We start from the raw sequence: 13,773 nt of genomic DNA, 5'->3' as shown, positions 1-13,773 counted from the left end.
CACTGACATGTTCCAGCACATTTGAAAGAATTCGTATGTGAATCTAAAGCATTTTGACATGACTGGCGAATACGAGTCCAAACGTTCGTCATGTGTCATGAAGGGTAACAGACGCATTTCGGTAATGAATCATCTCCATAGAAACTTATGTGCAATCTGCAGCACTGAAGTGAAGAAAACGTCAGGTCTGATTCGGTTTAAGAGGAAACATACGTATGACCGTATAAAATGCGTTACCCAACTCCCTGTGGCCAAAACGTTCAAGACAGAGGAGACGTTCGGCAGCCAAGAGTCCGTTGAAAGCACCGCTACTCACAGTATTATTTATTAGTTACAGTAACTCGCTCTTTCATTCTGTATAACACACTATACATTTTATTTTCTTACTAATACCAACTTGTAGTCACCACTTTATACTTACACCGTAGCCTTGTTCTCAAATCTGATTGGTCAGAAGTTATAAATGTAATTTTCTCCAACAGCTTAAATAAATAAATAAATAAATAAATAAATAAATAAACTGGCTGTAATTCAGATATGATCGTTCTTCTACTTTATGGTTGCTATAGTAACAATGCATTCTTTGGGAATTGCAGGGTGGATGCTAAGAAGACGAATAAATAATAAAAGACGAGACAGCAGATCGTTAATTAACTAAGAAAAGCGTACAGTATGGTGAAACTTCCTGCAAGTACATAATGAGTTTTTTACCATGGAAATAAAAATCTTTTTGGACAGAGGAAAAGCTTTCCTTTTTATTGTCTTATCGAATTAGTGAGGAAAGAAAGAGAGACTGGTGAGTATGGAGCGTCAATTAATATACACAATTTGAATTGTGTTAGTAAAGAAAAAAAAAAACATTATAGTAACATGCAATACATAACGTCCGCGGTCATTATTGCTTATTAGCTATACATCAGGACATTTACACCGCCAAACAAACAAACAAACAAACAAACAAACAAACAAACAAATAAATAAATCCTTAGCAAGTGAAAGAATTTTGTATGCGGGCAAATTTATTCATTCATTCATTCATCTTCTACCGCTTATCCGAACTACCTCGGGTCACGGGGAGCCTGTGCCTATCTCAGGCGTCATCGGGCATCAAGGCAGGATACACCCTGGACGGAGTGCCAACCCATCACAGGGCACACACACACTCTCATTCACTCACGCAATCACACACTACGGACAATTTTCCAGAGATGCCAATCAACCTACCATGCATGTCTTTGGACCGGGGGAGGAAACCGGAGTACCCGGAGGAAACCCCCGAGGCACGGGGAGAACATGCAAACTCCACACACACAAGGCGGAGGCGGGAATCGAACCCCGACCCTGGAGGTGTGGGGCGAACGTGCTAACCACTAAGCCACCGTGCCCCCGCGGGCAAATTTAGATTATTATAAATTACACAAGATTATCAAACACCCCAATTTCAAGCTTTTGTTTATTTTTTCTATTACCAAACATTTTTTCTTCTAGGGATAAAAAGGCTTATTCCTTATTATTCCTAGAAATATTTTTAGTCATACATTAAATTGATTGTAATTTTCTAAGAAAAATAATTCTTGATAAATTTGACTTCATTAAAAAGATTTAAGTAATTGTTGCACTCTAGGAAGAATTGAAAAGTAAAAGTCCCATTAGCCATTTACTTACTGACTTTTTTTGGCATTTCTGGATCATCCCTACAAAAGGTGATGCGGATAAACGAATTATTCATCACTGCAGCAGTACAGAAGTAATTCAAGGTTCAGAGATGCTTCTGTTACCTATTTCACCAGAACAAAGTGGAAAATCTTTGTCTAGCATCCTGTCTATGGAAATTAGCACACGTGAGAATCATTCCCGAATTCCTTGAATGTCCTGGCTGAGCTTTGAAAGCCCACATTACGTAAAAGGTTCCGGCCGACTGAGCTCAGTATTTTGCAGACGAGAAACAGATTTATTTTATTTGCGCACTTGGGTTTGACTAAACGCCGTAATATCTCGTTCCTTATATTGCACAAATGGATCAAATATATACACGTTAAAATAGAATTCGATGAAAATAAAAGCATGTTTTGTGAGTTTTGGCTTTGCACGTTAAAGGAAATAATCCTTGTAATTATAAATGATTCTGAACTGTTATAGTCTCAGTCTGTATTAAACCAAAACACTATCAGATGTGTAGAGCAGAGAGCTTTGTATTGTTGAAGACATGAATGCTTCTGTGTGTCCATCTACAAGTTCAGGTCTGAGTTTAATGAATTCACATGGAAACAATGAAAACCATCTGAAGTGGAAGAATGAGAGGATTCAAGTCTGCTTCACAGCAGGCACTACAATGGTACAAAGACCACTAACAGATAAAGATCTACTCCTATTCCAATAGCAGTGAGAATCCAGACTAAGGGACAACTCTAAAGTCGATAGACACACTTATGTTTGTTGTTTAATCATTTACGGAATGACATCACAAGTGTCAGCCTTTTAAAGGTGGGGTACACAACGCTTGAGAAATGCTTCAGAAAACTGAGTCGGGCCGACAAACAAAACAAACGTGTAGCCGATTAGCAGAAAGGGGCGTGTCTTGTCAATATGCAGCGGAGAGTGTGTTCAGCGAGCTCCATTACCTCTGCCTCGGGTTCTAGTTGTTGAACGTTGTCTTCCACGTGAAACGGAGCTAAACCTTTCACGGTACAACACACAGTACTACTGTACAAACACACATTTGTATTACCATAGTATTAATCACTGGGTTCATTTATTGATGAAAATATCCCCTCAGGTTCCGCCATAATAGTTGCCTGGGTTACGTATGTATGTGTGGGGCGGAGCCATCAAAACAAGGGTGACACCCATTTGGGTTAGGGGCGTGTTTGTTTTGGTGATTTCAAATGTCAACATTGGCTTTCGAACATCGTGCACCTCACCTTCAACTACCGCCTGAACCGTTTCTTATATTAAAGGATATCAGCAGGCACGCAGTTCTAGATCAGGGTTTAAAGATTTTTAAAACAAGGAAAGCTTTTTTTAGATTGCTTATAGCGATCCACTGATTTTCTGTAGCGTTATCTGATTTGTGCAGATCAGTCCGTCTCCTTTCTGGTGAAACCTCTGACAAAACGTTTCCTTTCCACTTCCATAGTTTTGTTCCATAGCACTGATTTTCTGTAGTGCTATTGTCCAGGGGGTCATGTGGAGCTTGAGCCTGTCCCAGGGGATTCTGGGTACCAGGCGGAGGCCACCCTTGATGAGGTGCCAACCCATTGCAGAGCACAAGACCAACCCCCATTTATCTGATGCCAATCAGCCTACAACACATGTATTTGGACTGAGGTCCTGGACGAAACCCCAGAAGCACAGCAGAGATCATGCCGACACCATGCACGAAGAGGCAGGGACCTGCTAAATCATGACACAAGCCAATTCATCTGAATGTGACTTGCCCAAGTGTCTTAAAACATGTTTAATACATTTTACTTCTGTCACTTTATAGGACACTTTAAATAGGTCAATAGTCAGTAGACAACAAAAGAAAGCAATGCAACATTAATCACAACTCAATCAAAACAATTTTACAGTAACAGATAATTAACCAAACTAGTTGAGTATTGATTTGAACTCAGCCAGTTCAGTGTAATCTCTGTTGTGTTTGGGAAGAGCTGTTGAGTGCGAGAGGGAAGCTATGGCGAAGCTCTATTTCTCCAGTGCTTCAATTCCAATGGTACAAACTGGAATTTGGCATCAGAAGAACAGAGACTACACAAAGGCACGTGATATTGAAGCAAATGTACAAAAGCCCTGGTTATGAAGACCTCGAGTAAATGAAGAGTAGGACTTTAAACCATATCTGTTGTGACACCGGAATCTGAAGAAGCTTCTGGAGGATGGAGTAATACTGTATGGTCAGAAGAGCATGGAGGAGTGAGCAGGCTGAAAGAGAAGAAATATAATTAAACGTTTCACCTAGAAAAGTTCAATAATTTTACAATGTAGTGTCAACTCCGTCCCACTTCTACTCCGTCCCAGGTCACAGATTTTAAGCGACAGCAACAGTGTCAAAGACTGAAAACCTTTGTAAATAAACAACCAATAAACAACCACCATGTAAAAGTAAAAAGTGTTTGCTCTGCATTAGTACGCAATCACATGAAAATCCACAATTTATCCAATTTTCTGCAAGTGCCATATTCTCACTCTCTTTCAAACTGAAAGGGTAGAAATTAGTTCTGCGTGATTCAAACATTTTCTGCAATTTGATATAAACAAACAAACAAAAAAAAAATCGTGAGCGGTGAAAAAAAAAAACAAGTTTAGAGACTCGTACTGAGCGGCGACAAGGAGTAGCAAGACATGGGAAAGACATCAGGATCCATGCGTAAACATTGCAATGCAAAGTGCACTCAAAAACGAGCAAACATTATAATCAACAAGCTTCAAATACCCTCAAGAAAGGAGTCGAACAACAAATAAAAAAAAGTGACGTGACATATGGCTAAGTACGGTGACCCATACTCGGAATTTGTTCTCTGCATTTAACCCATCCACAGTGCACACACACAGCAGTGAACACACACACACACACACACCGTGAACACACACCCGGAGCAGTGGGCAGCCATTTATGCTGCGTCGCCCGGGGAGCAGTTGGGGGGGGTTCGGTGCCTTGCTCAAGGGCACCTCAGTCGTGGCCTGCCTGAGACTCGAACCCACAACCTTAGGGTTAGGAGTCAGACGCTCCAACCATTAGGCCACGACTTCCCCCAATGTCACACATTAAAACACAAGCAAGGTAATCAAAGTAACACGTGCAGAACGTACCTGACTAAGATATAGCAGCGAGACTTCACAAACTCTAAACCACATGCTTATATAGTCCATGACCGGAACGTGCAAGAAAAATTCAAACAGGAAGTGAACAACAAAGGTTAGAAGAATCCCGATATTGACATCTGCTGGGGAGGAGGCTTATTGCCCCGGGGTGTTATGACAAGAGAAATTCATTTTCCCATTTTCTGATCTCATCCCAAACATGCAGAAACACAATCCAGCAGGTTAACACTAGGAGAAAAGTAAAGGGAATAATCCAGAACATTAGATATATCTAATAAAATCATCTGAGATAGAAAACCCTCACCAATGAGAAAAATATGGAACAACAAGTACATCTACAAACTTAAATGCAAATATCTGTTAAATCGAATTAAGCACAGAGAACAAGAGATTCACGATTAAGAACAAAGACTGAAAAAAGATGGAACTTTCTGGCCGTCTAGAGATTTATAATCACAAGCGTCTGGTCACTAGCGCAGAAGCTTGACCGCTGCATTATCCCAAAAGTTCATGGAACAGTCTGACATGTTCCTGAGCCAAAATGGAAGTCTGTGTGTTTACATGGTAGGAAATGCATAAGCAGAACATAAAGCATTCGGTAACAGCAACAGTGTCAGCGTCTGACTTGTACATCACCTCGTCACCTAATGAAAGCTCGCTTTGAAGTAAACTCGCCTCCGGGATCGCGGCAACATGCTGTCAAGAGACAGCCACTTTCACCTGGTGACATGTAAACTGTATGCTCTTTCACACTCTATTGATTTCTAAGGCATTAGTGTTTCAACAGCTGAGCTGTCTACGTGTGATGCTAGAACATCTGCTATGTTTACTTATGATGTTTCTCCCATAATTAGGCATTAAATTTGGATACAGATTTACAGACGCTGACTTGTTTCTACAAGATAACAAAACCTTGCACATGTATTTTCCCACATCAACATCCACATCCAGACGTCCCACCCCCCCCTTCAGTAACTTAATTTAAACAATGAAAGTGCAGAATATTCAAGTTCAAGTTAGCTTTATTGTTATTCTGCTACATCAGGGGTGGCCAACCGAGCCGCATGCGGCACATTGCCCGGTTTCATGCGGCCCTTACATTCATACTGAAGTTTGTATTTGTGTCTTTTTAATATCGTCGCTGTCGGGCGGAAACCTCCTACTGTATGTCCAAATTTTGTCAATTTCATATTTTTTCACATCGACCCCACGTGGGTCTGTTATTTTTACAAGTTATTAACCAATCTAAAGTCTTGAAAATAGCTTGAGCGCAAATCTCTTAACTCCATTGGTTAGCTGTAATGCTTCTGTGCAGAAAGAAACCCGTGAGCCACGAAGGTAAGTTGTGAGCAGATTAGAGTAATTTCCACCTATTAGACAGTCTAATCAGCTTATCGTGTTTTGTATTGCATCACTTATAGCTCTTAAACCTTTAAAATAGAGTTTAGGAAGATGTATGTAACTACAGTCATTAGCTTCGGTTAACTATTGAAGCCTTGTCTCTTGTCTAAAGGCTCAACGTGACCGCAGACTTTATTGAACACTGCTGGCAGCAGCGACGTCTGTGTCAGTACCGTTCTTATCAATGACAGCATAATCTCGTATCTCCCTGCTCACAAGTCATAAAGCTTGTATCTCCGATAAAACGTGACTTTGGGAAAATGTTGTGTTAATGTTGGTACACAACAGTATATGATAGCAATATAAGGTATAATAACAACTTTAACGATACAATGTTTAATAACTCAAAAAAATACGGCGTTTTTTTAATTTCCTGAAGAATAATGGTTTTGGAGATACGAGGATTCCGCCCGACGGCGACGATATGCGTGTTCGCTTCGCTTGAGTTCAATACGGTATTTTCGGCAAACGCGCATGAGTGAGTGGGATGAAAATACCTCAAGGTTTCCCAGTAGGAGCAAGATCATTTGAGTAAATTTGTGTCAAGTTCGCTCTCAAAATGGCAGGAAAAAAGGTGATGATTATATGTGCCCATGTATATGACGCGGCTCTTTGCGGTAACGCGGTAAAAAATGTGGCTCTTGGTCTCTGACTGGTTGGCCACCCCTGCGCTACATGTTGAGACATGTAGTGGAACGAGATGTCGTGTCTCACAGATCAAAGGTGATACATACAGTACATACAGACATAAACATCAACAAACAACAACGAAGCAGGGGGCAGGTATTTTCGGGACCCGGAGTGGCCGCAGCAGGTCTCTGCGCCGCCATCATCCTTTTTCCTATTGCAAACATACAGTATGTTGGCTGCAATTACAGCAATTCTTCTGGGATATCTCTCAGCTTGTACATCTGAATGCTGATATTTTGCTAAGTATTTTTCAGATTGAATGGAGAAAGTCGGTGAGCAGAAATTTTCAAGTATTATCAAAGACCAAGCTGGATCGAAATCTGTGACATTCTAACACAGTCAGGTTTTTTGGTGTTGAAGCGTTTGGTCGAGCTTTGGCAGCATGCTTAGGGTCGATGCTCTGAACGTCTACCTCGATCCCAAGTGGACACTGTAACAAGATATCCTCAAAGATTTGCTTCCAGCCATCTTGCCCACAACCCTGACGAGTTTCAGAGCTAATGAAAAGCATGTCCGTATCATGATCCTACCACCCCCATGCTTTACTGCTGCAATGATATTGTCTGAACTTACGGAAAGATAATAAAAAAAATGAATAAGTCTGTTGTGCACCGTTAATGAACTTTTTCACTCTGGAGCAGCATTACCTTAAATTCACGCTAGACGCAGTGCATAAGCTTATAGTGGCCATCTGTCCGATTCGTTTCACATGCTTTCCATCTGTGCAACCCATATGACAGCTCACTTAATTATCATTAAGGAAACTAACACTCAGGCACACAACAATGTCTGTGAAGCATGAGGGATGGGGACAGTCGACGGTGGACCAGCTGTATTTACAACACAGATCACTTTAAAAAGACAGAAAACAGTGGGATGGAGAATAAACCGCATATTTGTGTGTATTCTGTTTATCCGTAAGTATCATTTACATACTTTGATCCACAGCTTCAAGCTGTACGAATACAGCATTATATAATTAGGATTTTAATAAGATTCCCATCGCATCATACATTGTTATGGACCTTGATAGACGGCACATGGGCTCAGGATTTAGGTTCTCTGAGATAACTCAGGGATTAAATGCTCGTTCACACGGATGTGTTATCTGCAGTGTGTGTGTGTGTGTGTGAGTGTGTGTGTGTGTGAGAGGCACGTCTAAAACATTTGCGGTGGCCTTTAAAGTAATTTACGACTACCAATGCTGAAATACATCACCCACATGTGCAGCATTGTGAAGGTAAACCCTTATAATGTCTTCTTTACTGTTTTAGTAAAAAATGCTGTGGCATCGCAGAAATTCAACTCACCAAAGTTCCTTGGAAAACATGTGTTGTTATGTTTTAAGCTTGCCAATGGAAACCCTTTTATACAAATCCAGGGAGACTCATTTGTAAATTACATTTGTATTTTTTATGCTCATGATTTAAAAAGTAAAGTTTAACAAAGAACACTTCTATAGCTAGCTTTAATCCACATTTTTAAAACCTCCACTGACTATTTAGCTTCTATACATATACATACTGTACATAGAAGAACATCCTCTTGGTTTGACATATCATGTAATAGTAAAAAAAAAAACATCTCGTCCTTAGCGGGTCGATAGAATGTCAATACTTATTTAAGAAAAAAGAAGCCAATATAGAGAAGCCATGTGTGAAAAACTAAGTACACCCTGTGTTTCACTCTCTCACTCACTCACTCACTCATTTTCTAACGCTTATCCGAACTACCTCGGGTCACGGGGAGCCTGTGCCTATCTCAGGCGTCATCGGGCATCAAGGCAGGATACACCCTGGACGGAGTGCCAACCCATCGCAGGGCACACACACACACTCTCATTCACTCACACACTCACACACTACGGACAATTTTCCAGAGATGCCAATCAACCTACCATGCATGTCTTTGGACCGGGGGAGGAAACCGGAGTACCCGGAGGAAACTCCCGAGGCACGGGGATAACATGCAAACTCCACACACACAAGGCGGAGGCGGGAATCGAACCCCCACCCTGGAGGTGTGAGGCAAAAGTGCTAACCCCCGTGTCTCAATAGCTTGTAAAACCACATTTAGCAGCGGGTCATTTTCACAAATGTACATTATAGGTAGTTTAGCATATTGGAATGTTCTGGAAGTGGTCACAAAAAATGAAATTATAGTTTTTAGTCCATCTGAATTTTCAAATTTCCCGAAACTAGATTTGGGAGATATGTCTTTGTGTTTGAAATCATGGGTAAAAAAATCTTGGTTTAATTTTTGATGATGGTTTAAAGTTTGACCGACAAATAAATTCAGTCATCAAAGCTTGCTTTTTTCAGCTGCGTCTGCTTTCTAAAGCTAAGTCTTTTCTTTCTTTTAAAGATTTTGAAAAGGTAATTCACGTTTTTATTTCATCTTGGCTCTACTACTGTAACTCGCTTTATTTTGGGATCAGCCAGACAGCTTTATCACGCTTGCAGCTTGTCCAAAATGCTGCGGCTCGACTCTTGTGTGGGGCAAAAAAGAGGGATCGTATTACCCCTATTTTACGCTCACTACATTGGTTTGTTTTAGAGTGGATTTTAAAATTTTGTTCCTCGTTTATAAATCTCTGAATAGTTTGCCCCCCCATATCCGTGAGTTACGGACTGAGTATCAACCCACTAGATCCCTTCGGTCTTCCAACCAGGATCTATTGTTTACCCCAAAGTCGTGGCTTAAATACAGGGGAGATCTTGCTTTTTGTGTTGCTGCCCCCAGGCTCTGGAACGCCTTGCCACTGTCCATTAGACAAGCCTCTTTTCTTAATATTATATTATAAGTCGAGGCTAAAGACATTTTTATTTTCAAACACGTATGGCTGATGAGATATTTGTACGATTTTATAATTTTTCTGTTTGTTTGTTGTGTGTTTTTTCTGTTTTTAATGACCTAATGGAAAGCACCTTCTTCGACGGAAGTCGTAATTAATTGTGCCATATAAATAAATTGTCATTTAAAAACTGAATTGACTTTAAAGATAAAGAAAGTGACCTGAGATGAGAGCAGGTTACAGTCGATGTGAAGACCTCGTCCAGTTTTCTGTCTCAGCAGCAGGCCAGCCATCACCGCTCCCTGAGCATACAGTCCAGTGGCCAGATCAGTCATGGCAACTCCAGGCCTTACTGGATCCCCGTCCTTTAAGACACATAGTTAAAGTGAATATAAAAAATAATATAATGATATTAATGAAATAATGTAACGGAAGTTGTATCACTTGTAAAACAGTATGACACCTAAGGCAGCTTTAACTTCATGTTTTACCTGCTTTAGCCTTTCTCACCTCAGGACCTGTGATGTGCATCATCCCTGACGCTGCGGACGCTATGGAGTCATATCCCGGTTTGTGCGATTTGGGTCCAGTCTGACCATAACCTATAACACACACACACACACACACACACACACAGAGAGAGATACTGATGCCAAATGCTTATACAGTCCCTTCATTTATGTGAGGAAATAATAACAAGGCCTTTTTTTAAAGCCTTGTGTAAATCCGGGCAGGTTATTTAACCTGGATATAAAGATATAGAGGTTTAGAAATAGTCTTTATTCTGCACCTGACTAAAAATCTTCGCCAGATTCAGTGTAAATCAACATTGAATTCGGCAATTCGGCACGAGATCTAGGTCCAAATACATTCCAGACTCATGGTCCGGAGAGCTAAGTATTTATTTTGTGTTTATTCAAAATACGCACCCTGAGCAAATTTGACAGAAAATATGCGTTGTCTATTATTCCATCATCAAGCCCATTTAACTGCCCTTCATTTTACTTAAGACTAAGGCTGTTGATATGCATGATTAAGCTGCGTATTCCCAAATTCCCCAAAGCTCATTTGAATTCGATTCGAACCTGGATATAAATAAACCCTTCACAGGCTCTCAACACTGAAATCTTAACACGGGTGAGCAAAATGCACCCAAAACAATTTTCTGAAGGCTATGATCCAAACAAATTTAATTAGCTTTCACAGCTAATGGCACGAAATCACATTTCGGCACAATCAGAATGAAATCTCTGGTCACGTGCTGATAAAATGGAAAACGTGCCTCTAACATAGTTGTTACTTAAACAAAACAGGGGAGGGAAAATGTTCCAATAAAAGAGCCTTCGGAACAAAATGCCCAAGCCGAAGCTACGGCTGCCAGAGTAAAATAAACATGCAAAAGCCTCGGGCGGAACAGAGCTGGCTGCTTTAGGAGTTTCATTTTTGACAAACTATGGAATTGGAAAGGAAATGTTTTGTTAGAGGTTTCACCAGAAAAGAAACTGTAACTGATCCGCACAAATCAGATAACAGTTCACGTGTATAATCAGCTATAAATGCCAGGACAATCGCAGCGGTAATAGATTCAAACCTACATCAAGCCCTCTACTTGTGCATACAATTGATCCCATTCACACTCATAATTAGCAGACGTTTGTTTAATGACTGTAAATCATTAACACCGATGGGGTGCATGGCCAAAAAAATATTTAGGTCTCATTCAGCAACAACAAAAGACATCGAGAGAAGTTCAAGTGATGCTTTTTGTTAATATTTCCATCAGGAGGATGTCGAGAAAGGCAAAGAAAAGTCTGGAGATCGGTTTCAGACTAGAGTGTAAAATTATTAGAAGTATAAAAATATGCCCTTCGTGAGAGAAGCTAGTGAGATGCGTCTCCTAAAATTCCACAGCAAAGATGAATCAGATGACTATCGAGCTTGCCACCAAATTTTCAAGCAAAATAAATGCCTTTGATATTCAGCAAGAAAAAACATCACATGCCAACACATGGGAAGTCATGGCCTAATGGTTAGAGAGTTTGACTCCTAACCCTAAGGTTGTGGGTTCGAGTCTCAGGCCGGCAATACAAAACTACAACAGAGTTTGGGGGTAGAGGTCTTGCCCCTGAGCAAGCAAGGCACCGAACCCCCCCAACTGCTCCCCGGGCGCCGCAGCATAAATGGCTGCCCACTGCTCTGGGTGTGTGTTCACTGCTGTGTGTGTGCACTTTGGATTAGAGGTCTTCACGGGTCCAATTAGATCCGAAAACCCGAGGTCCGACCCGAGACCCGAGCGGGTTCGGGTCTAAAAGTTTCACGTGTGCCTCAGACACGGGTCGGGTATAATAATAGCGGCATCGGGTCTCGGGTACTTTAAAATGAATGTGTTTTTACCGAACGGACCCGAGAAGACCCGAACTACTTTATCACGTGTGTGTGAATCGACTCGAGTCCTTTTCCAACCTCTCCTCTGTTTGCCAAGACCGCTTGTGACGTGGCTGGCGACGTGTGACTGGCGGTAAGCTAATTTTCGTTGAAACAGACCTGTCAATCAATTTTGAATCCAACGCTGTAGCGGTTACTTTAGTGTAGAGTTATGCAACATTCGGGTCCAGTCAGGTAAAAAAAAAAAAAAATGCCAACGGGTCGGGTCGGACTCATTTTTCGGACTCATCGGACTAATTTTTTTGGTTTGTCTCAGGTCGGGTCTTTTTTAAAAAAAAAAAAAATATTATGCAGGTCGGGTTCGGGTAAAAAGTGATTCGGGTCACTCCAGCTTGGGTCGGGTACATTTTTTTAGACCCGAGAAGACCTCTACTTTGGATGGGTTGAATGCAGAGAACAAAATCTGAGTCGTATGCCACGTCACTTCAGATACAAATACTGCATGAAGCATGTGCACAAATTTCCAGGCAAATTCAAGTCAACATCCCCGACACAGCTTCACTTGATAATTATTTCCGTATTGTTATGTTGACTGTTTTTATTTCTTTAACCTTTTTTTCCAATAAAGTTTTTAGCTTGGAAAATAATATAAAAGTGACAATAATTCTGGAGCTAACCGTAGCTTTCTTACCGAACACCTTGCTAAAGTTTATCAAATGTGGTCTAGGATCTATCCTGGAAAGTCTGACAGCATGTGAAAGGAATCCTTTCCCAAACCCCAGTGTGTTTGAATGTGTGGGCCTGCTTAACGAAGGACACGTGTTAACAATATCTGCTGTTCTCAGACGCTACATAATCTTCTTTAATTTGCTGTAAAGAAATTAAACCTGAATAATAAAACAAAAGAGTGGGTGAAGTGTCGCTTCTGTGAAACGGGGGATTCAGGTTTGGAGGGTCACGGAGACCTCAAAAATTCAATGTAGGGGAATGAAAAATTTGTGGCATTTACATGGTGTCCTGAGCATAGTACACTTAGCTCTGAGACACTCACATGCTTAGCATTGTTTTGGAGAGCTTGGGATCGTTCACCCTGATGCTATTACCCTCACTGTTCTCACCACAGTGAACCAAAACACAACAGAACAAAATCAAAGGCAACGTTTGACTGGAGGCAAATTATAAAAGATTTAAATAGTGATCACACTGGGCAGAAAATAGTGCGAGAGAATGTTAACATGGATGTTGGCAGCGCTAACGGGGAATAGTAATACAGCTGTTACTGCTGTTTTATCTCTGGGTCTATACAGTAGGTAGTGGGATAGGCATCTTTTATCTAAATATATTCTTAAAAAAAATGAGTGATACTAGCAAGAAAGACAATGGCTTGAAAAAAAGTTTTTTCTTTACCCAGGTACTAGTCTCAGCCTAGGACATCACACCCACAAACACTTCAGGAGTTTCGAAGCTGTCATCCGATTGGTTGGATTCTACAGGATCCTTCAGCTCCACCTAGAAATAAAGCCTTGTAATGCGCTATGGCCCTCATTAAAAAATAAAAGTTGTTGTGTTTACTGTGGGGGGGCACGGTGGCTTAGTGGTTAGCACGTTCGCCTCACACCTCCAGGGTTGGGGGTTCGATTCCCGCCTCCACCTTGTGTGTGTGGAGTTTGCATGTTCTC

General features: G+C 41.0%; 1 protein-coding gene across 1 annotated transcript in view; it reads right to left on the bottom strand.

Annotated features, from left to right (window-relative positions):
• sugct (succinyl-CoA:glutarate-CoA transferase) overlaps positions 1-13,773 on the bottom strand; it is a 124,295-nt gene that overhangs the window by 89,243 nt on the left and 21,279 nt on the right. The window contains exons 7-8 of the mRNA XM_060869597.1: positions 10,220-10,311; positions 9,931-10,074 (exon numbers count right to left, since the gene is read on the bottom strand). Of these exons, the coding sequence (XP_060725580.1) occupies positions 9,931-10,074; positions 10,220-10,311 (236 nt within the window). The remainder of the gene's footprint in view (positions 1-9,930; positions 10,075-10,219; positions 10,312-13,773) is intronic.

Source organism: Tachysurus vachellii, chromosome 5 (assembly GCF_030014155.1).
Source record: "Tachysurus vachellii isolate PV-2020 chromosome 5, HZAU_Pvac_v1, whole genome shotgun sequence".
Classification (NCBI taxonomy): Eukaryota; Metazoa; Chordata; class Actinopteri; order Siluriformes; family Bagridae; genus Tachysurus; species Tachysurus vachellii.
The sequence above is the reverse complement of the archived record's forward strand: the minus strand, read 5'-3'. Positions and strand labels throughout refer to the sequence as shown.